This window comes from Gopherus flavomarginatus, chromosome 12 (genome assembly GCF_025201925.1).
Source record: "Gopherus flavomarginatus isolate rGopFla2 chromosome 12, rGopFla2.mat.asm, whole genome shotgun sequence".
NCBI lineage: Eukaryota > Metazoa > Chordata > Testudines > Testudinidae > Gopherus > Gopherus flavomarginatus.
The window spans coordinates 27,645,315-27,673,022 of record NC_066628.1 but is presented as its reverse complement, the minus strand read 5'-3'; the positions used below and the strand labels follow the sequence as shown (position 1 = coordinate 27,673,022).

At 45.2% G+C, this 27,708-nt stretch overlaps 1 protein-coding gene across 4 annotated transcripts in view; it reads right to left on the bottom strand.

Moving 5' to 3' along the window:
* DNAH9 (dynein axonemal heavy chain 9) overlaps nucleotides 1–27,708 on the bottom strand; it is a 392,319-nt gene that overhangs the window by 298,945 nt on the left and 65,666 nt on the right. For all 4 annotated transcript variants that reach the window (XM_050919194.1, XM_050919196.1, XM_050919197.1 and 1 more), the window contains 7 exons: nucleotides 26,345–26,475; nucleotides 24,557–24,683; nucleotides 17,698–17,850; nucleotides 16,664–16,789; nucleotides 15,505–15,744; nucleotides 14,041–14,201; nucleotides 13,079–13,235 (listed from right to left, as the gene is read on the bottom strand). In XM_050919194.1, coding sequence (XP_050775151.1) covers nucleotides 13,079–13,235; nucleotides 14,041–14,201; nucleotides 15,505–15,744; nucleotides 16,664–16,789; nucleotides 17,698–17,850; nucleotides 24,557–24,683; nucleotides 26,345–26,475 — 1,095 coding nt within the window. The remainder of the gene's footprint in view (nucleotides 1–13,078; nucleotides 13,236–14,040; nucleotides 14,202–15,504; nucleotides 15,745–16,663; nucleotides 16,790–17,697; nucleotides 17,851–24,556; nucleotides 24,684–26,344; nucleotides 26,476–27,708) is intronic.

Sequence of the window (27,708 nt, the reverse complement as noted above, 5' to 3'; positions counted from 1 at the left end):
ATTATAATCTTTATAGCTCTCCATAGTTTGCTACATGATTTGTTAATTGCACATTTTCAATATACATGCACAAGAATCCCCTTTAAAGGTCACTGGTATTGAATTACTGATGCCCTGCTTCCTGGGAGGCCCACAAACTGAATAAAAGATGATTTAAGGATGTTAGAGTCACTCTACTGAACCAGATGAACAGGGATAAAAATACATTTGAACAGCTTAGCTTGATGCAGCGATTGAAGGTGCAGGGAGGTTTCACAGGACCCTCTCAAGGCCAATGACCAGATCCCCACACTAGAGAGAGGAGTCAGTGTTCCCAAACAGCACTGAGATGGGACATGAGTTCTCAGACCTTAGCTGAAGGAAACCAGAACAGAACGAGAGAGGCAATCTCAGCAAAGAAGGGAGCAATGTTGTTCCTGGCGAAGAGGAAGGATCACTCAGTGACTGGGGTGCTAAGCTGGGACCTAGGGGATGTGGGTTCAATTCTCTGTCTGACCACAGACTTTGACCTTGGGCTACTAACTTAGTGCCAGATTTCCACAAGTAGTTTGGTGCAGATAGGTGCAAGCTGGATTTTCAAAAATGCCTGATCAGGTGTCTAACTCACTTAGGTGGCTGTGTACATCCCACTAGGAACCTAAACACCTTTGGAAATTTGGCCCTTAGCCTTTTTGGGTATTGTCTACCCTGCACACTAAGGCGTGAGACCTGGGCCCAGCAATTGTAAGGCCAGGTTTACAGTGTAATATGGATGCTCAAGTGCAGTCTTGGAAATACTGAGCCCAGAAGCTGGGGTCCCACAGACCCAAGTTTACAATGCAGTGTAGACAGACCCTGTCTGACTCAGTTCACATCAGTTCAATAGGGATAACCACCCTGCCTCACAGGGGCATGAAAAAAAATGAAAATGGTGCCATCTCAGCACCCATAGAGCTAGTGTTAAGGACCAACTGCTACCTGGCTATGAACTCAGAGAATGAAATAAACCTGGTAAGGAGAATGTGTCAGGGGGACCGCTTTTATGTAGGTTTCTTAAGGAAAGTCGTGCTGTTCAGGTGGCCACCTAATACTGGCCATCTTATGATGGAAGGCTATGCTGATATAAGGCCTCAGAAGTGACTGAACATATCAGCTCGGTGACACATGCTATTTACTGAGTAGGAGGGAGGCTCAGATTGGCAGTGACACCAGCTGGTGGATGTCATTTTCAGATGTGTTCTCTGGAGTGATGGACCATTATGCAGCATCTGACAAGGGCATCACATAGCATGCTCCAAAAAGCACACTGGGTTAGGCTACGTCCTCAGTGCAGACAGAGCACGTTATCAGACCAAAGTAAGCATGTCTTGAGTTTTAGCTTACACTCCAGCCAGGCCAGAGAGCTTGGCTGTAAAGCAGCAGCAGCAGCACGCTCGGGTGAGGGGGTCTTGTGTGTGGAGGGGAACGGCACTAGAAGAAACATGGGACAAGCCCAAATTAATGCCACAGTGAAGACAAGTCCTAAGAGTCAGACCCTGCTCTGGTTTTACATCATTTACACTGATTACAGTGACAATGGGGATACAAAGGGTGGAAGCCAGTGCAGAGTTTGGCCCTAAGAGGATATTGTAGCTAGTAGTTGAGGTATAGCAACACTCACCAAAGCTAGCTGCCTTGCTCTGAAAGTAACTGTTCCTTTGGGTGGAGCAAATCTCAACCTAGGGTCAGGGCCATGCACCACGCCCAAACTGTTCAGAGTGAAATCTAGTTGGGTGTCAGACAAGATCTCTCCCTTACAGTCCAGTTTATCCTTCTCTTGACCCTGCTGTGAAGTCATAATGCTGAATTTATGACATCACAGGCATTTCCAAGGGAAAGGCTATCATAAATCCATGATTTTTACTTTTCTGTGGGATGAACAACAACAACACTTTGTGAGCAGGAGGGGACGCTGGACTGCAATGGAGGAAGATCTACAGACAGAAAGAGAGGTTACATACCTTCCAGTTACTGGACTTCTTCAAGGTATTTTGTCCCTATGGGTGCTCCACCATAGGATGTGTGCACGCCTGTGCACTCTCAACTGATATCTGGAAAGTAGCGTTTGCAGGCTTGCACCTGTGCAGAACTGAGCCTCATGCTCTGAGTGAGGGCAGACAGCGAGGCACGAGCCTGCTACCACTTAGTTCCTTCTCAACAGTGATGCCTAACTCCACAGCAGAAGGGAAGGAGGGTGGGCAGGAGGTGGAGCACCTATCAGGACAAAATACTTCGAAAAACTTGAGTTACTATAAGGTAAGTAACCTCTTTCTTCTTCCAGTATCTGTTCCTATGGATGCTCCACCATGGAGACTCCCAAGCAGCCACTCATTGGGTGCTGAGAGATAAGTCCAAGACAGTTTGAAGGATAGCATCACCGACGATGGCATCATCTCTGGAAGCAGGTAAGATGGTGTCATGTTTGGCAAAGGCATGGACAGAAGATGAAGCAGCAGTCCTGCAGAATTCTGCTAGGGGAGCATTCTTCAGTGGAGCCATAGATGTGGACTGAGCTCCAGCATAACACACTGTTACTCTGTGAAGGAGTAGTGCCATAGCATTATAACAGCTGGTCATGAGGCAACCCGAAACCCATTTAGACCGTCTGTGTGTGGAAATCAGTTGGTCTTTTGTCCAGTCTGCAAATGATACAAATACTCTAGGAGAAGCCCCAAATGGTTTAATCCTGCACAGATAGAAAGCATGGGCCCTCCTAACATCCAGTGCATGAAGGCTTGATTCTTCTCTGAAGGCATGAGGCTTTAGGTAGAAAACTGGTAGGTGAATCTCCTGGTTAATGTTATGTTCTGAGGAGACCTTTGGGAGGAACCACAGGTGAGGAACCAGAAAAACCTTCTCTCTGTAAAAGGTAGTGTATGATGGGTCTGCCATGGATGCTCCCAGCTCCTCCATTGACCTTGCTGAGATTATGACAATTAGAGAATATCTGTATTCCTTGGGGAATCAGGCTCAATTCATCTGCATCTACTCCTAGACTTTCATGGGGACGAGGCTGAGTACCTTTTGTGTAGTAGTCCTTTCCAACTGATGAAAACTCCCCAGAGTCTGTACCGTAACATACAGTATAGTGTCCATTAGTAGCTTGAGGAGTATACACAGGAGGGGTTTCATGTGGTAGAGAGAGAGCTTTTGGAGATGAAGAACTCATAGCTGGAAGTTGCCCTTTGCTCGTAGTTGAAATGTTTTCATTTGCTGCAGGTGGCCCAGATGGTGGAATCAGAGAATTAGGTGTAAGGGGCCTTGCTGGCTTTTCATTAGTGGGAATCACTAGGTCTAACTTGTGGCACATTCATTGTGATGGCATTAGTTTGCACAGCAGGGGTATTTTGTTCTAGAATATTCAGTTGAGTTCTAACATTTTGTCAAGTCTCTTGCATCTTTTGCTGCATTTGTCTGGCAGAGTCCCATTGGGATCCTGTACATTCAGGACCTCGTGATGGAATGCTAACTCCTCTAAGCAAGTGGTCAAGTCCTTGCTTGTAGTAGTTCCTTGCTTCTTCCTTTTGATCCAATTCATCTGTATTCAGTCCTTTACTAACAAACATAAAGGCTTTCCTGAACTCTTCTTTAATAGCTTTAACGTTTGCATCTTCTAGAATAGCAGGATCCTGTTCTTGTTCCATTTCTTTTTCCAAATGACAGTCTTTCCATTTCTGTTGTACTTTTGGGTTAATTACTTTTATTTTCAGTTTTGCAGATTATTCATCAATCATCTAGCATTTTTCAGAGTGTAGCCTCTCCTCGCTTTGGATAACTTGGCTTTCTGCAGTGTCGAGGCATCACAACTCCCATGGGAACACTTAGGAGAAGAGTCTGGCAAAGTCAGGAACTGGAGCTGCCCGCAGGCAACCTGCTCCCTCTGTGCCACTGTCTCAGCAATCTCCGCTGCCCTGCGAACCACGTGACTGCCTGTCTCCTATTCAACTTATTCATAAATGATCTGGAGAAATGGGTAAACAGTGAGGTGGCAAACTAACCGTACTCAGAGAGCAGTTGTTAATGGCTCCCAATCCTGCTGGAAAGGTATAACAAGTGGGGTTCCGCAGGGGTCTGTTTTGGGACCGGCTCTGTTCAATATCTTCATCAACGATTTAGATGTTGGCATAGAAAGTACGCTTATTAAGTTTGTGGACGATACCAAACTGGGAGGGATTGCAACTGCTTTGGAGGACAGGGTCAAAATTCAAAATGATCTGGACAAATTGGAGAAATGGTCTGAGGTAAACAGGATGAAGTTCAATAAAGATAAATGCAAAGTGCTCCACTTAGGAAGGAACAATCAGTTTCACACATACAGAATGGGAAGAGACTGTCTAGGAAGGAGTATGGCAGAAAGAGATCTAGGGGTCATAGTAGACCACAAGCTTAATATAACAGTGATACTGTTGCAAAAAAAGCAAACGTGATTCTGGGATGCATTAACAGGTGTGTTGTAAACAAGACACGGGAAGTCATTCTTCCGCTTTACTCTGCGCTGGTCAGGCCTCAGCTGGAGTATTGTGTCCAGTTCTGGGCACCGCATTTCAAGCAAGATGTGGAGAAATTGGAGAGGGTCCAGAGAAGAGCAACAAGAATGATTAAAGGTCTTGAGAACATGACCTATGAAGGAAGGCTGAAGGAACTGGGTTTGTTTAGTTTGGAAAAGAGAAGACTGAGAGGGGACATGATAGCAGTTTTCATGTACCTAAAAGGGTGTCATCAGGAGGAGGGAGAAAACTTGTTCACCTTAGCCTCCAATGATAGAACAAGAAGCAATGGGCTTAAACTGCAGCAAGGGAGATTTAGGTTGGACATTAGGAAAAAGTTTCTAACTGTCAGGGTAGTTAAACACTGGAATAGATTGCCTAGGGAAGTTGTGGAATCTCCATCTCTGGAGATATTTAAGAGTAGGTTAGATAAATGTCTATTAGGGATGGTCTAGACAATATTACTATTTGGTCCTGCCATGAGGGCAGGGGACTGGACTCGATGACCTCTCGAGGTCCCTTCCAGTCTATGAGTCTATTCAAGATAGTTAAGACCAAAGCAGACTGTGAAGAACTTCAAAAAGATCTCACAAAACTAAGTGACTGGGCAACAAAATGGCAAATGACATTTAATGTGGATATATGTAAAGTAATGCACTTTGGAAAAAATAATCCCAACTATACATGCAATATGATGGGGACTAATTTAGCTACAACTAATCAGGAAAGAGATCTTGGAGTCATCATGGATAGTTCTCTGAAGACGTCAGGGCAGTGTGCAACGTCAGTCAAAAAAGCAAACAAGATGTTAGGAATCATTAAAAAAGGGATGGAGAATAAGACAGAGAATATCTTATTGTCCTTATATAAATCCATGGTATGCCCACATCTTGAATACTGTGTACAGATGTGGTCTCCTCATCTTAAAAAAGATATACTGGGCATTAGAAAAGGTTCAGAGAAGGGCAATTAAAAGGATTAGGGGTTTGGAATGGGTCACATATGAGGAGAGATTAGAGAAACTAGGACTTTTCATCTTGGAAAAGAGGTGACTAAGGGGGGATATGATAGAGATATATAAAATCATGAGTGGTGTGGAGAAGTGAATAAGGAAAAGTAATTTACTTATTCCCATAATACAAGAACTAGAGGCCACCAAATGAAATTAATGGGCAGCAGGTTTAAAACAAATAAAAGGAAGTTCTTCTTCAAACAGCGCACAGTCAACCTGTGGAACTCCTTGTTTGAGGAGGTTGTGAAGGCTAGGACTACAACAGGGTTTAAAAGAGAACTGGATAAATTCATGGAGGTTAAGTCCATGACTGGCTATTAGCCAGGATGGGTTAGGAATGGTGTCCCTAGCCTCTGTTTGTCAGAGAGTGGAGATGGATGGCAGGAGAGAGATCACTTGATCATTACCTGTTAGGTTCACTCCCTCTGGGGCACCTGGCATTGGCCACTGTCGGCAGACAGGATTCTAGGCTGCATGGACCTTTGGTCTGACCCAATATGGCCATTCTTATGAGAAATTTTGAGGAAGAGTTGCAGGGCGGAGTAGGTCACCATTGGTTCAAATGTGGGGGAGGGGTTCCCTGGGGTGTTCAAACCCAAGTTGAGGTCTCATGGGGGGGGGGTGACAAATGGAAGAAGCAAGTTGTACAGGCCTTGAAGAAATCTGGTTGCTGCCAAGCGGGTAAAGATTGTGAAGGCCTGGATGGGAAAATGGAGGCTGTGGTGGTGGCCAGATGCACTCAGTACAGCTCACTGAGAGACCCTGTGTCTTTAGTGCTAACAGATAGTGCAAAATCATGGAGATTGGAACTTCGGAAGCTTGAGAAGATGGGAGGGAGCACCAGGGTTGGAAGCGCTTTCACTTTCGCAGGTTCGTCTTACACAAGTACTGGGCTTTCTACTGGATAGGAGGACTGACTGAACTCTATCCAAGCAGATCAGTTCCATGCCTGAGAGCCATTGAGATGTCATGCTCTCAGACTCAGGGAGGAGGGGCTGGGATGAGTAAGGGACTCTGAGTTATGGTGGCAATAGGTCCTTAGTGTTAGGAAGTTTGAGGGATGTTGTCTCCAAAAGGTGGATGAGGTGTGAGTAGCGCACCTGTCCCGGCCAAGCAGGTGCTATGGGAATAGCCCTCACTCCTTCTCAGCACAACTTGAGAAAGGTCTAAGGGAGTTTGCAGAGAGGCTTTCGCAACCATGTGTTCTTCAATGATAATAGACTGGAAATGACCTTTCTGATATCATGGAAAGTGATCAATAATTTTTGTAAATTTAGAGTATGTGTGAAATCATTGTGCTATCAAGGCCTGGTAGTTGGCAATGTGAAATTGGAGAGAGGGTGATGTGTAACTCTTTCTTCCTAGCAAGTCCTACAACTTGGATTCCTTATCTGATGGAGAGGGCCTAGAGCTAGCTTGACAGTTCCTCTCACTGGTGGCATCCAGTGCAAGGGAACTGGGGCAAGGGATGGGAGAAGAAGTACTCCATTTCCTTTGGTGGGATGTAGTATTTCTGCTCTGCCCCAATACAGGTCAGTGGGATTTTGGCAGGTGTTTGCCTTAGTGGATGTGTGGCAGGGCAATCTTTCCCTGGGGACTGATGTTCAGGGTGTCCACCAAGAAATGTTTACATTCTTGCACTTCCTCCAGCGGGATTTGAAGTGAGTCCATTAATCTTTTCATAAGGTCCTGGAAGGTCTTAAAGTCATCAGCATAGCAGGGAGGTGGTGGTATTACCACATTGTCTGAAGATGAAGGTACCTTTACAGAAATCTCCTCAACTTGAAACTCTTGTTCCTCCTGTACATTGGTTGGTACCAGAGAAGTATGTGGTTCCAAGGTGTGCAGTACCTTAGGACAGTCTGTGGGTGCTGGGGGTGCCAGTGCTTTGTCTTAGGTCCCTGATGGAATTAGTCACCATAGTGGTCCCACAGGTCCCACTAATCCCACCAGGGAGGGGGATAAAGGAAGGGACCTCAGGGATAGTCATAATCTCTGGGCCTACAAAGCTACAATATCTGGTAGGTTCCACAGGATCCTTTTCATGAAAAAGACTCATGGGGGTAGGCTAGCACAGTACTGAGATCTCCTGATCTAAGGAATCTTCCCCTGAACTAAGGTGTGTGTGGGGGGGGTGTCTCTGATGTCCTACTTGGTACTGAAGGCTGGAGACTTAAGCAAGTCTCAACGTGTTGCTGTTGCAGCAGTGTCAGGAAGTGGCTCTGGCATATCTTCCCTGCTCTGGTGAGTCAGGTTCATCAGAGATGAAGGCATCAACAAAAGAAAGGAACCTGGAAGAGGGTGAAGGGCTATGATAACCTTCACACGAAGTTAGTCGCAGTAACTGATCTAGTGGTAGGTATAACTGAGCAGGTTTCTTCCACAGTACCAATGCCTGAGTACCAGACTCAGTTGGAGTCTCTACCACAACCTTAGAGGGATGAAAAGTCTCTTGAGTCTTATGAGCTGATGCTCCTTGCTCAGAGAGGTAGGTTGCTTTGCCCAGGGCTGCAATTGAAGCAGTCAATGTGGCCAAGGTGCTCTGCAATGTGAATGATGATGTATGGAGGAGGAAGCAACCTCTCCAGAGCTGGCCATGCTCCATAATAGGTGCTTAAGTCTAGCCTCCCTGTCCTCCTTAGCTCTGCCTTTGAAACTCACACAGACCGTGCATTTAGAAGAGTTGTGAGAATTCCCTAAACATCACAGGCAACTGGAGTGTCCGTCACTGTGGGGAAAGGACCAATGGCAAGTCTGACGGGTCTTCATAACAAATTACACTCTAACACAAACCAAAAGATCAAAGAAGAAGAGGAGGGGAAGGAGCTCCCACCCTGACCACACACACAGAAGATAAATAAAATAAAAGCATCAGAAATGGGTAACTAAAAGAAACTCTTAAAAGAAACAAATGAAGTAAAGAATTCACTAGTTAAGGTGGGAAGCTGAGGGGAGTAGACAGCAGAACTCTTCATCTCCAGCTGCAGGCAGCTGAGAGGGAACTGAGTGGCATCAGGCTTTGCTTCCCTAGCTGCCCTTGTTCAGACCACGAAGCACTGCTCTGCGCAGGCGTGAGACCGCAGACACCACTCTGCAGTCTCCAACTGAGGGCACACGCACATCCTATGGTGGAGCACCCACAGGGACATATACTCAAAGGAGAACGCTAACCACATCAGAGCAAATACAGAAAGTGAACGGCAAAGTAATCTGGGTTTTGCAATCACTGTCTTTCTTTCAGACTCTACCCAATATGAAAATCCCTAGTTGCATTGCTTACCAGTAACGTGTGCTATGTTGCTGTTGTTGATTTGAATAATTGTAGCACATAGGAGCTGTAGTCATGGCCCAGGTCCCCACTGAGCTAGGTGCTGACCATTATTAATGGCGTGAATTACAGTAGTGCCCAGGAGCCCGGTGGTGGACCAGAACCCTGTTGTGCTGGGCATTGTAAAAATAATGGGGCTCCTGGACGGTTATGTATTTGTCTTAACCAAAATTGGCAAGTCTGGGGTGACTGCTGTAACCCTCATGCTGAGTCAGCCTCAAGCCTCTTGCAGCCAGCCCCACCAGAGGCCAGGACTCCCACAGGGAGGATGATCCTCAGGGACAGCAGAGGGCTGGCTTCTGCCTCACTGAGAGCACTTCCTTGGCTTCCCAGGATCTAATGCACATGTATGCAGCTCATGCTGGAGGAGGAGGAGCCTGACAGTTGGCAGAGTGGCAGATAACCAAAGGGACCTCACTCTGATCCATCGGTTGTGTTAGGATATAAATATTCAGGCCTGTCTGCAAAGGCCTATACTTTAAGAATGTAGGTGTATTTTTATTACTTAGCTAGTTTTAGAGGTAGAAAAAAAAATAAAATTACTGTTTGCCTGTATAGGGTCTTTTTTTTACTGCAACAGTCTAAGGCCCTGTTCTTAGGCTAAGTAAGGCTTTTGGCTAAGCAGCAAAGGCAGCCATAAGCTGGAAAGTGAATGGTCACATTCTTACATTTTAAACTAGTTACATTAAAATAAGGCAATCTGGGGCTGTTAGAAAGGTGATCCGATTTATTACCTCCAGAGAAAGGAAAGAGACTAAAAGATTTAAAGAAAACTTAGTTTGATAGCATCCTACCTGGCAAGAACTCACTTATCAATAGCTGGGATATAAAATTCTTATTTCTGTGTTGTTCTATCACTGTAGCAGGTGGAGAGATAATCTCATCAAAATTATTTAACTATTGGGTAATGTAATCAAAATCACTAAAGGAATGTCAAGGGTTTCTATTGAAACTTAACGTGGCTGCTCCTGGCTGTCTCTAGTTGTACAAAATGTAACTGGGGTACAGTTATGTAAAAATGAGTAATCATAGTGCAAGGGGCATTAGGCAAAAGAGAATTTTGTATGTGCGCACAGGAAAAGGAAAAGGGGAGCAATGATGGAAACACTAAGCCTTGGGGTGGCTCTGGGGGATCGGACTGTCGCTTTGGTGGGGGTGCAGGAAAACTCTATGGGCACGGGGGAGGCAGTTACACCTTCTGTAAAATTAATATGTCTAATATAATGTTATAAAGGGTAAACTATGAAAGAAATGTGCATTTTCCCAGGATGTGTGCAGTGTATATTAAAAAAGGTGTAAAAAAATGCAAATAAAACATGGTACTTAATTAAAATCCTGTTAGGGCTCCAAAAAAAGCCACAATAGGTTGTACTTTCTTTTTCAAATCTGTGTGTGTTTTGAAGCAAAAAATAAAAGTAAAAAGTAATCAAAACTCTGGTGAAAGTAAAATGTTTCTCTTTTAAAACAGGCTCTAAGCTGCTAATAGCTTTGGATTCAAAAGTAAGCCAAAAAGCCTCTGTGTAAATGCAAATTACCTAGCTGATGGGAGAAGAAAAAAACTGCCCATAACTAGCATCACAAAAAGGCTGCAAATAATAAATACATATGGTCAACAAACAAGCTACTAGAAGATTCAGATTATGGCCTTCCAGAAAAGGGAGGGGAAAAAACAAGTCAAGTCTGAAAATAAGGGGGACAGGTCAACCCTAATATGTGTGTGCGTGTGTGTGTGTGTGTGTGTGTGTGTGCGCATGTGTGCAGTGCAAAAATCTAAAGCTGTCTCTTAGCTATTACCTAAAAATAAACTTAAAGCTTGGTACAGCAAAAAAACTATTGCAAACCTGGTCTGTTGTACAAGAGAGGAAACTGAGGTACATCACCTCATGAATTTCATAAATGACCAGTGAGTGGGATAATTCACTAACCTAACTATAAAACAAAACAAGAACAGCCTAAAGGTAATTATTGTGTTTTTCCTGCAATTAGCAAAACAAATTGTAAAAAAAGTGGTATTATTATCAAGCAATAATCTGCCCCCACCAGGAGAGTGAAAATTGTTTATTTTGTTTTTCAGGCACTCTACAAGCAAGCTGGTACCAGCGAAAAAATAACCCAAAATACCAGAAATCTATGTTTTGTGTTGTTTGTCTGTGGTGTTTGTCTTGTTGCTAGCATTGTTGTGTTGCAATAAACAAAAACCCTTATGATATCGGTGGGGTTGGCTTCAAAAGGCTGACCTGGGGGGAAAATGTGTATAAAAATGCAAAATGCTCAGTTGAAAGCCCAGCACCTGTGTAATAGCTACCGTGGTACCTAAAAATGGAACAGCAACTAAGGTGCTCTCCACAAGCCCTATGAAAATAATAAAAAGGGGAGGAGTTCACTGGGAATCAATGGAGGGGTGTGTAAAATGGTGTAAATAAAAAAAATGTGTAAATGTGCCCCTCTCCTATAACTATGAAGAAGCAGAATCAGAGGTCTGTGGCAAGGGGTGAACAATTGGGTGTACTATGCATAAGGTGTTTTGCTGGGAATGTACATGTTACTATCTAAACTTAATGCACAAATAAATCTGTAAATCTTATTGCTGTAAATAATTGAACCCAGGCCTGGTTCCATACCAAGTGCTTAAGTTGGTTTGCATAATAACCCATTTCTCTATAAACATTCAATGAACTTATAATATAAACAAAAGCACGCAAAATCTGCAGGGGCAGCTTGTTGCAACTGCCAGCAACCAAACACATTAAAATCTTGACACTGTCGAAGGAGAAGAGGCAGTGTGTTGGTGGTGGCTCAAATGTTGAACCATACTGAAGTGGTCAGAACTCAGTGTTGCTGTAAATTATCACAGCAGCTGGTGTATTGTTAACTGTACTTGTGTTACGTTGCATATGGAGATAACCTATAAGTAATGTAGTAAGCTCTCCCCCCGCCACAGTGTACTAAACAACCTGAACCCAACCTTCTCGGGCCCACTGTAATGGGAAGTCTGCAACGCTAATTGGAATAGGTGTGGTATGCCCGTAGGAGAGAAGGTGCAGGGCACGGTACTACATAAAGGGCCAGTGGGACACATAAAATAGTAACATTTTCCACCTTAATGCCCGGCCCTATCAGGAAATGTGTCGCCATATGTCCTATGCTTTTCCAGCGATACCTGGGAAGAAGGATCCCAAAAGAAAAAAAAAAGGGGGTGGAGTGTTAGGATATAGATATTCAAGCCTGTCTGCAAAGGCCTGTACTTTAAGAATTTAGGTGTATTCTTCTCACTTAGCTAGTTATAGAGGTAAAAAAGAAAGAATCAAAATCACTATCTGCCTGTATAGGGCCTTTTTCTCACTGTGACAGTCTAAGGCCTTGTCCTTAGGCTAAGTAAGGCCTTCGACTAAGCAGCAGAGGCAGCCATAAGCTGGAAAGTGAATGGTCACATTCTTACATTTTAAACTAGTCACATTAAAATAAGGCAATCTGGGGCTGTTAGAAAGATGATCTGATCTATCACCTCCAGAGAAAGGGAAGAGCATAAAAGATGTAAAGAAAACTTAGTCTGATAGCATCCTGTCTGGCAAGAACTCACTTATCGATATGTGGGGTGTAAAATCCTCATTTCCGTATTGTTCTTTCACTGTCATCTCCACTTCCCTATTGTTTGTCTGTTTAACCTTTGTTTGGTTCTGTGATTGTTTCTGTCTGCTGTATAATTAATTTCGTTGGGTGTAAACCAATGAAGGTGGTGGAATATAATTGGCTAAATAATCATGTTACAATATGTTAAGATTGGTTAGTTAAATTTCAGTAAAATAATTGGTTAAGGTATAGCTAAGCAGAACAAGTTCTACTATACAATCTGCAGTCAATCAGGACTTAAAAGGGGGAAATGGGGGTGGGGGAATTGGAATCATGTCTCGCTAAGGGGGGGAATGGGAACAGGGACACAGGTAAGGCTCTGCGGTGTCGGAGCTGGGAAGGGGGACACTGAGGAAGGAAACTGGAATCATGCTTGCTGAAAGTTCACCCCAATAAACGTCAAATTGTTTGCACCTTTGGACTTCGGGTATTGTTGCCCTCTGTTCATGCGAGAAGGACTAGGGAAGTGAGCGGGTCAGGGAATAAGCCCTCTAACAAGATGCTTCTTAGTGCCTTAGGCTTTTGAGATGTTTTTCAGCCCTGTCCCTCCCCCTGGATGCTCCCCTGACACAATCTGACCATGGATCACGTCAGACCCAATACCTTGTAGTCCATTTGTTCAGAGCAGTTAAACACATACACCATGATGCCAAGGGCGCGCCCCAAGTCTTTGGTCGTCTCGGTCTTGCCAGTCCCTGCTGGCCCAGCTGGGGCCCCGCTCATGGTCAGGTGTAGAGATTGGGTGAGAGTGATGTAACATCTTCCAGCAGCAAAGAGAAAAGAGATTTGAATGAGTTAGAGTACCCAAGCACAGAGTCACAACATCAACGTGACCTACAGGAAGGCTGCTATGGTTCATTGGGCCGCGTGTACTCGAGTAGAGCTCTCTCAACAGGCCACTGACAACGCAGGGTAATGGGACTAAACTCATGTGTGCTGAGGGAGCCCTTACTCTGCAGAATTGAGTCTGCACCTGCAGAGTGAGTTTGCAAGCTGAAAAATCCTCCTGAGCAAGTTACTGCCTCTGCCTTGCTGTGCTTGCTCTAGGGTATACTCAGCATCCTTTACAGCAGAGCTGCCCAAACTCTTCAAGCCAAGGGCTGGATTTTCACAGCAGTCTGATGACTCTATGCCCACTATCAGAGGGTAGCCGTGTTAGTCTGGATCTGTATGGCTGATCACTGACAGGTGCCTGTGGGGCCAGGCTCGCTTGGCTACACAGGAAACCCAGCAACCTGCTTAGTGTTTCACACAGCACCTGGCAGTCCCGGGTTCAGAGCACTCTGCTTCACCTTACTGTGCAGTGACCCCCTTTGACAGACCTGGGAATGGCACTGGTGAATTCTGAAAAGCGCTGCACACTGACAGAGGAGGTACAGGGAAATAGTGTGTGAGCTGCGCTGTGCCGGGCAGCTGGAATGTGGAGAGAAGGAAAACACTTGTGAACTATTCTGATGTCTTAACCAACCCTTCTATGCCACGGACAGTGGTTTCTTAGTCCCACATGGGAAGCTCTGATGTTGCAGTATGCCAGGAGAAGGGTTCCAGACATTACGGTGACCCACCTGTCTGTAAGGGGGGTGATCACAAGCCGAGGCGTATTGCCCAGGTACTCGTAGGAGTATAGAAACTGGGCATCACAAATGTTTGCAAAGCAGTGCTTCTCCTCATCAGCCCATCTGTGCCGAAGCTGCGACAGCCAAATGAATGCCTGGGCACTGTCGACCTGCAAATGCACACACATGTTCACTGATATTCAACAAGCAAAGGGTTAAAGATGCTGGGCCAAATGCAATCCTGTTGTAAGTCCGCTGGTTTCAATGGAGTTACCCTGGGACTGAATTGGGCCCAGTGTTTGATGATTACAGCAGGCAACTGCTCAGTGCCTCAGTTTCCTATCAATAAAGGGGGACAAATCCAAGCTCCTTCCCTTGCAGGGGGATGAGAGAACAGATTAAAGGTTCCAGGGCAACATAGAGGAAGGTGCAAAGAGAGGCCTGAGAGAAGGTGAACAGGGAAAGATGAGGAAGGAAGGGGGGCAAGACAGAGAGCTGTGCGAGGCTACTGCAGGGGGAGCCAGAGCGGGCAGGAGCCATTTCCTGCGAGAGCCTCCTGCAGGAACAGGACCATACTGGACAAGAGACGCCAGGCTCCTGCGAGGGCTGCCATTGAGATCAGTGTACTGCTAATGAGGCTCAGCCCACGGTGCAGAGAGCTCCACAGTCAGCCAGTTGTGAAAGCAGCTTGGCTGTTTGTGAGGCGCTGGTGCAGGGAGGGGTATGGATCCCAAGCCCCTTCAAGTCAATGGGAATCTTTCACCTGCTTTCAGTGGGCTTTGGATCCTGCCCTAGAGGAAGACTGAACAAAAGCTAGGGCATGTATGTGCCCTTAAAGCACCTGCCTTTGTGGCTCCCTCGGGGGGTAGGCCCCAAAAGACAAAGTCTGATGCTTTGTTTACATTTTAAACGTGCAGTAAAAACATTGCAGGGTCCAGTAGACTCTATGCACCCTAGTATGTGCTTTATCAGCCCATTAACGCGCTGGTGGAGGCACAGATTCACATAATACACCCATAGCTTGTATAAATGGACCAGTACAACACAGCCTATAATGCATCAGTGTCATGGTACACTGCAGCACTGCGGGTTTATTAGGGAGTTTCAGCTTCTCTCCAAAAATCAACTTGAAAAAAGGAAAATGTTCATGCTCTTGCACGTGAAGAAAGTAATAGAGGGGATATGTAGTACAGGGGGAGGACCAGGACACAAGTGATATAGAGGGGACATGTAGTACAGGGAGGAAGACCGGGACACACGTGATATAGAGGGGACGTGTAATACAGGGAGGAAGACTGGGACATGGGAAGCTACTGGGATGACAACACATTATCATATTTCAGGAAGATCAAAGATGGCGCCATTTCCTTACTCCATTAACTCGAGAGGTTTGCACTCTAATATCAGACACTGTTAGGACACAGTAAATGACAGTGCCGAAAAGGCGTAATGTCTTGTGGTATATCGGCAAACCTTTTGAGCTATCATCTTAGCTACGACATCCCGGGCATGTACGTCAATAGTACATATGGTCATGATTTTCTGTCTGTCGCCCTTGGAGAGCTGACCGATGAGCATGGTGATGAGGGTATTCAGCTGGGTCACTTGCTTCTTGTAATATTCCTTCATTGCATTCTCATATCCTTCTTCCAGTCTGGCAAAGGCAATTCCAACTTCCGTGGTCCACCAGATCTGGGTACAGGTCAGTGCCACCTTAGAGAAGGGAATTAGTTCATCATCCATTGCATAATAGCCCTGACACCGTGTGTTGTATTTAACAGCATGCTCTTGGCAAAGCTGTGCGGTTGTGAAAAATCAAGCAGCTGCGGCATAAAATGAAAGTATTTCTCAAAGTGGTAATAACAACAACAACAGACACTGCAACAGAGAGCTGCATTGAACTCACACCCTGGAACGCCAACATCAGAGACAAGGCCAAATTCAGCAGCTATTCATCAATACTGTACATCAGTGTCTTTTACATGCCACAGGGTAGCAGGGGAGGGGAGTGGCAGAAAAAGCAATTCACAGGAGGCGATGAGAACCTCCAAGATACAGGAGGGGAAGAGTTGCTTTATTTCATTCCCTTCTGTAGGTTTTTTTCTGCTGCACTTCTCACTCAGCCGCTAGGCAGGTGAAGTACTCACTCCTTCTGGCATGGGACTAACCCCTTCCAAGGTAATGAGCTCTAACACTTGTCAGAGTCTAAGTCTATGTAATCCTGCCTCAGCACAGGAGGATGGACTAGAGGACCTGTAAGGTCCCTTCCAGCCCTACATTTTTATGATTCCATATATGCAGCACTGACACTTCTGCATGCTGGTCTCATTCTACAGCACCCTGTCATTAAACACACAGATACTGTACCCGCACTGAGCAACCAGAACCAAACCATTAGACTCTGCCTGAAACCCCAGCTCAGGAGTCTCCTATGACCAATGAAAAGCATGTCCTTGGGGCAGGTGGCACATCTGGAGTCCAGAAGCAGTGGCCAGACAGAGCTTCCCTCCTCCTCCCCTACAGGGACTGGCTAGAGGCCCTGTACTAGAATAGTGACCAAAGAGGATAAATTGAGAGCTGCTTTCTCTAGAGGGCCAGTCGAAGAGGAGATAAGTGTGGTGTAATCAAATACCTGAGCAGGGTAGTCAAAGAGCCACTGTTCTCTTGGTTTCTCTTCATAAGCAGTCACTCCTTCTGTCATCTCATGTCTCACAGTAGCCCTCATGCTGTCCAGCACATGATTCAGCCAAATTTCAACCTAGAAAAGGTATTAAAACACAGTGACACGGCTGGTCCACTGAGGAACTTTGTGCAATAGGTAAATATATGGGACATCTTCCATCCACAAGGCTATGAGGAGAATCAAGCATGTGACTTAGGCACAATCTGCCAGCACTGGCATAAGGTCAGTGCTGGACATGGGGCGGAACTCTTGCTGTGATGAACATATCACAGTAGAAGCTCTCTCCCCAGGCCAGTTCTCTGGGAATTCAGTGTATGTTGAAATACAAAGTATCATTCTGTGCCCATCAACTGCTGAATTCTAAGGCCAAAATTAGAGCTGGTCAACAGGTTTCAATGAAAAAAAAATCACAGTTAACAAATGGTTTAATGGAAATGCCTGTGGATATTTTTTCCAAAATTGTGCCTTTTTTCCCAACAAACACCTCCATCCCCTCCCAAAAAATCCTTGGTTTTAAGTTTACATTTTGTCAGGTTTAATTTTACTTGACCTTTCAGTGCTTGACAGAGAACAAGAGGAGAAAAACCACCATTGTCACTACCGTGGGCAGACAGGCCTCAAACGACACAAAAGGGGGTGACATGTGCAGTAGGGAGGTGCATTTTTATACAGCACCTTTTCCGACCATTACCACTCTTTAATGGTAGCTCTGCTGGCGGCCTGGGTCAGACAGGACATCTCATTGTTTCCTTGTACTCCCCGTCTGTCTCCATCATTGTCTCTTGTCTGATGTATAAATTGCATAAATTGTAAGGTCTCTGGGGCAGGGACCAATGTTGTATTCTGCACCTGTATAGCACCAGTGCAATGTGGCCCTGGGCCATGACTGGAGGTTCCTAGGCACTACAACAACAACTAACAGAGATAAAAGCACCAGCCGCAATCTAATTCTGATGCTAGGAAATGAAGCAGCTTCATCTCACCTGCCCGCTACAGTCACAGGGCTCACTGAAGCTGACATATTCCTCCTCTTTACTGTACATTCCCAGGCCAGTTTTGGTCGGCTTTTGTTCAGAGTCCAGCTGGAATTTCATCTTGGCCATGTTGTCAAACAGTTTGGAGAGATGGCGCTGCACCTGCACAGGGAATAGTGGTAGAGAGGTCATTCAGATGGGAGGATCTGTGTGTGCTCATCAGCAGGGCAGCTCCCTTATCAGTCAGGGCCCCAAAAATTCACTCTCCTCTCATCCCACTTTGACCAGACCTATCATATGATGGGCTGGTCACATCCTTCTGACACAGCAGGACTAACTCTGTAGCTCTGGAACAGACACAAGCATCATCTACTTTTTCTTCTTCACTTAGAAAACAGAAACACTTTTCAATAGCAATACCCAAGTAATAATGATACATTTTATTCTTTATATTGCAGTTACCTGGCAGGGTTCCTTTTGTACAGCACAAACACACCCCCACCTCTGCTTACACACGTGTGCACACACATGCACGTGCACACACAAAGGAAACATTCAGAACATTAAGTGATCAGTCGCAGGTCAGCCTCCCAATGTACAATGATGGCAGAGCGATGGTGAAGAACTTATGTAGTCCTACACTCAGGAGTGCTCTAGGTTTTTGCTGAGCATTGCTGGGGAAGTATTTAGAACCCAGCTATCTCAGCCTGTGGACCAAAAGAATTGTTACTGGAAGTCAGTTTTGTGCTGGTGAAAGGTGCTCAGCCTTGGAGACTGAAGGCCTCTGCTTTTCCCCAGGAAAGGAACACTATGAAGAGCAGCAGTGCAAGCTTACCACACTATAACCCACAACGATGCCTCCATCTTGCCCTAGAAGGATCACCTCTATGAGTGAAAGACCAAATCAGACTCCATGGCCTGTTCAAAGCTTGTTCAGCTCAGGGGCTCAAAAGAAGCAATCAGTTAGAATTGCTCGGGAGGGTTTTTCAATGTGAACAGCTGTCTGCTAGAAGATGAACAGACCACCAGAGCTTTTTCCAGCCTTCAGACAATACAAATTTTAGTCACTGACCAACTTGGGTTACAAGCAAACTAATACCAGAAGTAAAGGCTCAGTAACCTCCTCCCCAAGACATATGTTCTCAACCTGGGGTCACACCACCATGGAAGTCATGAACTGATGTTCAGCTGGTCACTCGGACCTGCTCTCCCCCTACTGCTACAGGAGAGGGGCTCTCTACTAAATCACAGTAAGATGGAAAGGTTGAGAACCCCCATCCTAAGGCACCCAGTCCTCTCCTACAAGCACTGACTGTCTAGAAAACCATATAAAACAAATGGATTTCTCCAATCTATCACAGGTCACTGACTCAGAAAGAGAAAAGATTAAAAACTTTTCAAGCAGCATTGCAGAGATAGACCTTTATTATTAATATGTTTTGCTGTTTGGTTCCACTTACATTCATACTGGGGCCAATCCTGGAAGGTGATGGGCTGCAAGTGGCAATTGGCACTTAGCTCATGGCAAGACTGGCCCCTTGGCTTTTACGATCTTAAGAAAAGGTTTCTGTGATTTATTTAATGTGCAGAACTTTCCTCTTAGCGAATCATCCAATCAGATTCCTATGCCTAGCCAGTCTAGACAGACTCTCTATAGAACATTCTGACACTCAGTTCAACACCCCCAGAAAAACCTTGGATATACCTGAATCTTTACAAGTTCAATGCCAGATCTGTTATGATAATGTTGCTGTGCATTTAATCCTCTGTTAGGAATAATAAGACAGACTCAGAGACTACAATGGAAAGGTTAAGAGTTTATCCATATTTGATCCTGCTTGACATTTACTTGATTTTACTGTAAACAGTTTTAAACAGGTATAACAGACAATGCTCATAGAATTCCTTCATATACGACTGAGCATTTCAAGATGGTATTTTTTTCTGTTTCTCTCCTGTTTTTTCCCCTCTGTGTTTGTGGTATTGATCAAATGCATAACTGTAAGGTTTCAAAGGTTGAAAAACCAAGGAGCACAGAGAAACTATAAGAAATATTATATGTTAGCAGAAAATAATGGCATTTCTATATATGCACTGTGCCCTGACTAACCTGAATTTCATATAATCATATATCTCCTTATCTGAAAGGTTTCTTAATTGGAAGAGATTCTCCACTAGCTAACAAAAAAAATAGAAATGCTAATAGATTCTGGATTGAGTAAAGCTCAGCGTTCACTATGAAAACGTCTGTCAATTTTACAAGCCAATTTCAAGATGAATCAAAACATGGCACCACAGCCCTGTTATTCAATTGCTAATGAAAACAGGTTTAGCTGGAGCTTCCCAACTGACAGGAGGTATGTCTACACTGGAACTATATGATTACGTTTCTGCTCATGTAGATGTACACAGGCTAGCTCCAACACAGCTAGCACACTAACAACAGCAATGCAGTTGCAGAGGCACAGGAGAAGCTAGCTACTTGAGTATGATTCCCATCTGAGACGGTAGGTACATACACAGGCACTACCCCATCCTGCCACCTGCGCCACCACGGCTACCCAGCTAGCTTTAGTGTGCTAGTGCAATCAGTGCTAGGACGTGTACACCTCCAGCTTCAGTGTAGACATAACCTGGGTGCACACAGCTATCCCACCAATATCCTGCTGTGCCTGCCAGGCGCTCTGACTTAGATGTGTCATGGTATAGACATCCAGGTATTACAATGACAACAAACTCCTATAATAGTAATAATCAACCTCACCTACATTGGTGGTATATTCACTAATGAAAAAGCGAGCTAAGGTGAAGCTGAGATTTTTCTGCAGAACTTCTTACCACACACTTCCAGAACACAGGGATTCCAAAGCACAAACTGTAACAACGAAGGTAATGCCTCCCATACAATGCACCCTGACAACTCCCATACAATGCCTCCGATACAACTCTTCCCCGCTGGGGACAGGAAAAGGAAACAAAACCTAGGAACCCTGGGAAATGCAGTTAAGAGAATTTCTTTAAACAGAAATATTGTTGCAACTTTCTATATAGTGCAGTTCCTTCCCACCCCATGCCATAATCCAGTCAATCATGTGGATGTCATTCCTTGTAGCAGTACCTTTAGAATGACGTGACTGCATTGGCAAGTCCCTAGAAATACTGCTTCTGGAAGAGGCATTTCCGGAATTAGAACCTCCAGAACTGATGTCCCTGATGGTGATACATCCACTCTATTAGCCTAGGTCTGCATACACAAGAATTGGAACTCATTAGAGCTTGATTTGCATTTGCTTTAGCTAAGGTCATCATTTGATTGAACCCCTGGATGGCACATAGTTTATAGTTCATACTGTTCTCCACTGTGTGTAATGGGTCTTCTGTGGCTGCCTGTAAGGGAGAAACACCTGCTACATGTGCACTCCTTTCTAGTCAACGTCATCATTCACGGAGCAGAGATTATTGGGAGTCTTGTTCAAACTGAAATATGCCACAGAGAAGTCACTTTAAACAGCACTGAGCTTTCCTGAAGGCCTTTGAAAAACACTTGCCCTAGAATCTGCCAACCACTGTCAGCCATATGCCCTCATAAACAGACATCCATTTACAAGCTTGGCCTTTCAAATACAGGTTTTGTTTCATTTTCAACCACAACCACCATAACCACTGCACTTTTTCTCACTATCAGCTCCATCCAGAAGCATAATTGGCCAAACCGCCCCAGTGCATCCTTGTCAGAGTGCAAAACCCTTCTCAAGAGCTGCTGCTTAATGGTAACCCACACTGAGAAAATACATGCTCCATGGAAGGTCAAATGAGTTCAAATGGGAACACTGTTGTGTTGCAAGCCTGCTTCTTTGAAGAGAGCATCCTGCCAAGATTCTCAGTCTTGGCTCCCAGCTCCTCAGAGCCCAGCTGTTGGGAATCCCCTAAGTATTCACTTTTTTGTTACCCTTCCAGGCAGTGGGGGTAGAGTGCAGGCCAGGCCTCCTATTGAACATAGCATGCCAACGTGTCTTGAGTATTACTGCTGGCCTCCATTCATTCCTGCCAGCCCTCTGACTGTGCAAAGGCAGGGTTCCCAGAAAGAAAAGTCAAGACTGAGACAACAATGTGAGGAGGGGCCTGCCATACCTGCACCAGAGGCTAGTCCAGAAAAGTGTAAAAGAACAGAGCAGCCTTGCTGGATGGGTTTCCTGGCCAAGGTACCTCTTAACTGTTGACCCTACAAACAGTGCTTAATGTGTAGTGAAAAAGGTGCCAGGGCTCAAGCAATTTTTTTTTTACAATCATAACTGATGCAGCCAGGCCAGAGGTGCTGGGAGTATGAACTGCCAAGCCTAAAGGTGCCCTGGCACAAATTAAGCCCCAGTTGCGAATCCCTGAAGCAGATCTAACTGGAAATGTTGATTGTACTTACAAAGTAAGCTCTTCAGAGCTGGGACCATCCTGTACTCCATGCGTGTGCAGTGCCCAGCAGAGTGGCACTAGTACAGAACAAAACAAGGAATGATAATGACAGCATCAGCTGTCTGGAGCACCTTTGGTGGGGACTGGGGAAAGGTCAGGTCGTCCCATGCCCTGCAGTCACTGTGCTGATGCTTCTCTGGAGTCGAGACGCATTTCGCCTCAGAGGAGCTCTCCAGATAACTTGAGCCATCATCAGCCTGCCCCTCCACCTGCGCCTTCCCTCTTGGCACCTCCTGCCTTGGTCCTGTCTCCTGTGTGGAGATTCCAGCCCATCTGGAGCCAGAGATCATTGCCATCAACTTCAGATGCCAAGGACACTGAGGAGCTATCAATTAGCAGGGGCCTTGGCTTCCACTGGATGGAGCCCTGCCTGGCACAGTCATTGCTATCACTGAGCTCCGTGCTCAGAGATCAAGGCTGACTGAGATTTAGATTTGAAGATTTCCCCTTTGAAGCACTCTGAGCATGGCAGCAAGGGTGGCATATAGTGTGGTGTCCCCGGGAGCCTAAATTGTCCCTTCGCCTCTACAGGATCAAACAACACAAGAGCAACAGGATTGTCACCAGTCTCACACTAAGGCGCCCAAACTCAGGGTGAGAATTATGCAAGATGGAGCCTTCTGAAATAATTAGTTATTTTAGGTGCCTCAATTTTGGGGTGCCCAACTGGAGACTCTTTCAAGGGCAGGTGCTTGGCATTTTCTGGAAATGGCCCAAAACTAAGCCATCCAAATTCACCAGTCATTGTTGCAAGCTTTTGCTGAGATCTTTAAAGAAAATATGTTCCTTCAAACCTCAGAGCCTCCGAGCACAAAATTCGTCCCTCGAACAGTGTCAAAAACATACACTAATCAGACTTAAAGGAACTTCACTAGAACAATCGGTAATGTTTCCCAACATTTAGAGAGGAGAATATGATGTACATCCTGCCATCTAGTGGAAAATTATATACTATTAACTATAGAAATTAAAAACAAGGAGGAGTCCTTGTGGCACCTTAGAGACTAACAAATATATTTGGGCATAAGCTTTCATGGGATATAACCCACTTCATCAGATGCATGGATTGGAAAATATAGTAAGTGTGTATAATATACAGCACGTGAAAGATGTAGCCCATTCTCAACAGTTAACAAGAAGGGATGAATATCAACAAAGGAAAAATTATTTTTTGCAGTGACCTAGCCACTCCCGATCTTTAATCAGGCCTAATTTGATGACTAGTGGTGTTCTGTCAGCCAGAAGGGTACCCAGAAGTCATCTACTACAGGACAGGCCCAACAAAGAAAGTAACAGAACACCACTAGCCATCACCTTCAGCCCTCAACTAAAACCTCTCCAGCATATCATCAAGGATCTACAACCTATCCTGAAGGACAATCCCTCACTCTCACAGATCTTGGGAGACATGCCAGTCCTCGTTTACAGACAGCCCCCAAACCTGAAACAAATACTCACCAGCAACTACACACCACACAACAGAAACACTAACCCAGGAACCAATCCCTGCAACAAACCCCATTGCCAACTCTGTCCACATATCATTCTAGCAACACCATCAGAGGACCCAAACACATCAGCCACACTATCAAGGGCTCATTCACCTGTACATCTACCAATGTGATATATGCCATCATGTGCCAGCAATGCCCCTCTGTCACGTACATTGGCCATACTGGACAGTCTCTATGCAAAAGAATAAATGGACACAAATCAGACATCAAGAATTGTAATATTCAAAAACCAGTAGGAGAGCATTTCAGTCTCCCTGGATCACTCTGAAACCTGTGAATCTCCCTGGACACTCAATAACAGACTTAAAAGTCGCCAGTCTTCAACAAAAAAAACTGTAAAAACAGACTTCAACGAGAAACTACAGAACTGGAATTAATTTGCAAACTTGACACCATCAAACTAGGACTGAGTAAAGACTGGGAGTGGCTGGGTCACTACAAAAAGTAATTTTTCCCTCTGTTGATCCTCACACCTTCTTGTCAACCGCTGGGAATGGGCGACATCCACCCTAATTAAATTGGCCTCATTAGCACTGACCCCCCTTGGTAAGGCAACTCCCATCTTTTCCTCTGCAGTATATTTATACACACTTACTGTATTTTCCAATCCATGCATCTGATGAAGTGGGTTATATCCCACGAAAGCTTATGCCCACATAAATTTGTTAGTCTCTAAGGTGCCATAAGGACTGACTCCTTGTTGTTTTTACTGATACAGACTAACACAGCTACCCCTCTGAAATCTATAGAAATTATTGTTCATGGTACTACTGGTGAGGAACAGAAAAACATTACTTTCTAGAACAAGCTACAGGCATGTTTTAGGTTTGTCAGTCTATCCGCCACTCCACTGTTCAAAGGCAAAGGCAATAATGTGTGAGACTTACTAGCTGCGGGTTGGTGCCATTGGAAAGAATGTCCAGTAAATCCGCAGAAGAAATGAAGTAAAATCTAGGAAAGGCCAACCTCTTGGTGTCCAAGTATTCAGCCAAGGCCTTCTCACACAGAGCCAATCTGGGACAACAAAGCAGAGATACGAAGTCCAGAATTAACAGACACATATTCTCCTTAGCACCTAATATTGCAGTTCATGTTCAGAAGCAGAGTTGTGACCCCAAAAAGTAAGAAGTGACAGAGGCTTTGTCTACACCTAAAATTTACTTTACCCTAGCTACATCACTCAAGGCTGAGAAAAATTTTGCACACTTAATGCCATAGTTAGGACAACTTAAACCCTGAGATAGACCTTAGTCAAGGAAAGATTCTTCCGTTGACCTAGCTACCACCTCTAGAACAGGTGGATTACCTATGTCGATGGAAAAACCCCTTCTGTCGATGCACAAAGCGTCTCACTATCGCGGTTCAGCAGGAGTGCTGTAGCTGTGCCACTAGGGTGGCTGTAGCATAGACATGGCTACAGACTCCAGGCAATTCACTAGGGACATATCCAGTGTTACTGATTTTATGTGGAAGGTTCCCAGATACTATGGTGATGGGCAGAAATATAAAGCCCTCAGAGAGATAAGTTGAGAAGGTTCCTGCAGTCTTACCCAGCCTTCTGTAACTACTCACAACTCCCACAACCATGTTCATGTTGGGATGAAATTTCTCAAGCTTGGTCTGACCTAAATCTGTTCAGCTGTTTGAGTTTATGAGATCCCAAACTTCCAATTTAAATCTTGTGACTTTTTTGCACTCAAAACTACAAATGGCTAAAATTATAAATTTCACAGACAGCACTTAACTACTCGTCCGTGAGGAATATGGGCCTGGTACAACTGAAAGGTTTGTTTTAAATTAAAATGTTAGTAGTGGAATATTACTGATCAAAACAGTCTTCACACTGAGTTTTTAATGTGCACTTCCCAGTCAAATTAGCAAACATAGTAACCGAAAAGTGTTTGTTTATCGGTCTCAGTGCAACAGGGCATTTCTCAAAGTACCTAGCACTGTCATGTGGCAAGGCTACGCTACCTCTGCCGTACTGAGGGGCTGAATTTAAACACACCATAATTAAAGGTCTCAGAAGAACATTGACACAGCTATGCTGAAAATGGTTTGTACTTTTTAGGACTTTTTACACTGCTCTATATAGACATAATGTACATGTGAGGTGGGTGAGCTCACATTTCACTCAGCACCTTATGTTTTGACTGTCTGGACTTCTGTACAGAACTTCTCAGCCTGAATATTGCAATAACAGGTGTTGGGTTACAGACTGGTGGATCACAAACACAAAGTCTAAATAAAGTTTAGTGTTGTTGTGACTGGCTGAACAGAGACAGCCACCGTCACCCAGGAGCGGCACCAGGGTTTTTGGCGCCCTAGGCAGGGGTCCTTCCACGCTCCCGGTCGGCGGCAATTCTGCGGCGGGGGGGTCCTTCCATGCTCCCGGTCTTTGGGGCACTTCAGTGGCAGGTCCCAGAGCAAGTGAAGGACCCGCTGCAGAATTGCCGCCGAAGACCCGGAGAGCGGAAGGAACCCCCACTGCCAAATTGCCGCCAAGGGCCGCAAAATACCGCCCTCCCAAATCCTGGTGCCCTAGGCGACTGCCTAGGTCACCTAAATGGAAGCACCGGCCCTGCCACCACCCAGTAGAGAGATCTGAGAACACAGTAAGTAAACTTATGGCAGCTAATTGCAGTGTCCCTCAAAGTCCCCAAAGCGTCACTCACCTGCTCTGAATATCCTCCAGTTGTTCATAAAGACCTGGCTTGTTAGTAGCCTCAATGACATTCGGTGTTTTCTCCGCATCATAGGCCAGTTCTTTAAAATCAACATCAATTCCTTCAAAGCGCTTGGAGTCCTACAAATGGCAAGAGAGAAGCTAGAGCCACCCCAGTCAAACACTCATTTCTTTACTGAAAAGACTCCATCATCTGGCCACAGCCCCACCCCAGCAGCCAGGGCATGTGCTGGGTAGGAGGAATCCCACAAAGCAGCCTTGGTACCATTTCATAGAGGCTCCTCCATCCCAATGGCTGGAGCAGGCACCATGACCCATTACACTCCCCCCACCCCATCTAGGAAGGGTGCAGATGGGATCAGTTAGTGGCTGATCCTCAGTATGGCCCATTTCCTGTGCAGGGGTTCCTGAGGACTCTACCTCCCCTCAAGTAGACCCTGGAATCCATCCATGTTTCCCTGGCCACAGAGGCAGGATTTGCCTACTCTGCATAGTTAGTGCCATGCACCATGATAGACAACAGACCTCAGGAGACCTTGCTTCCAGCCCAGGATGATCATTTCCCAGCCTCTGCTGAAGAGTGAAGTGATCTAGTCCCTCATAAGCACTCCCACTTCACTTACAGAGAAGTTCTCCCCTTAGCAAGGCTCATGTGCTTCTAGTGGACTTCGGCAAAGAATAGATAAAGCCACATTCAAAATCCTGGCCTCATTGAAGTCATCGGTGAACCACAACCATTCCTGGACTTCAAAGGGGTCAGGATTCCACCCCAACCACTCGATGAAATGCTCAGAGCTTTCTTTGTAAACAGAACCAAAAGCACTGATTTGCCTTTAATGCTGGTGAAAAGGGCCTGAACGGTGGTTGTGTGCACAGAGCAAGTACAGCAAGCTGCACACAGACATCCCACCCCGGCCAATGTGCTATCACCCTCAATTGTGGTTTCAACCTCTCGTGTCTGCTGGTAGCTGGTGTAAGTCAGAGCAATGCTCAGGGCTGCTCACGCTTATAACAGGGGACTGGTCCTGCACACAGAAACCAATCTAGCAGAATGCAAAGGTGAATTTTACACCCTGACACATTGGCACACACAGAGCTGAGCTCTAAACTGTCTACACTGGGGGACTACAGTTTGGCTGGAATCTGGGGTGAATCCTGGATATTTCCCCATATACCTGCATTTGCATGAATCAATAATAGGACAGGAAACCAATAGTAATTTGGATTTTCCTCTACAGGCCACCAAAGGAGAGTGAAATCCTGGTATAATTAATTTGTTCTGCTTTTCAGAGAATGAGCAGTGGAATGGCTGGCCCAGCTCTCTGTTAAACACTTTTACAGGGATACTGTCAG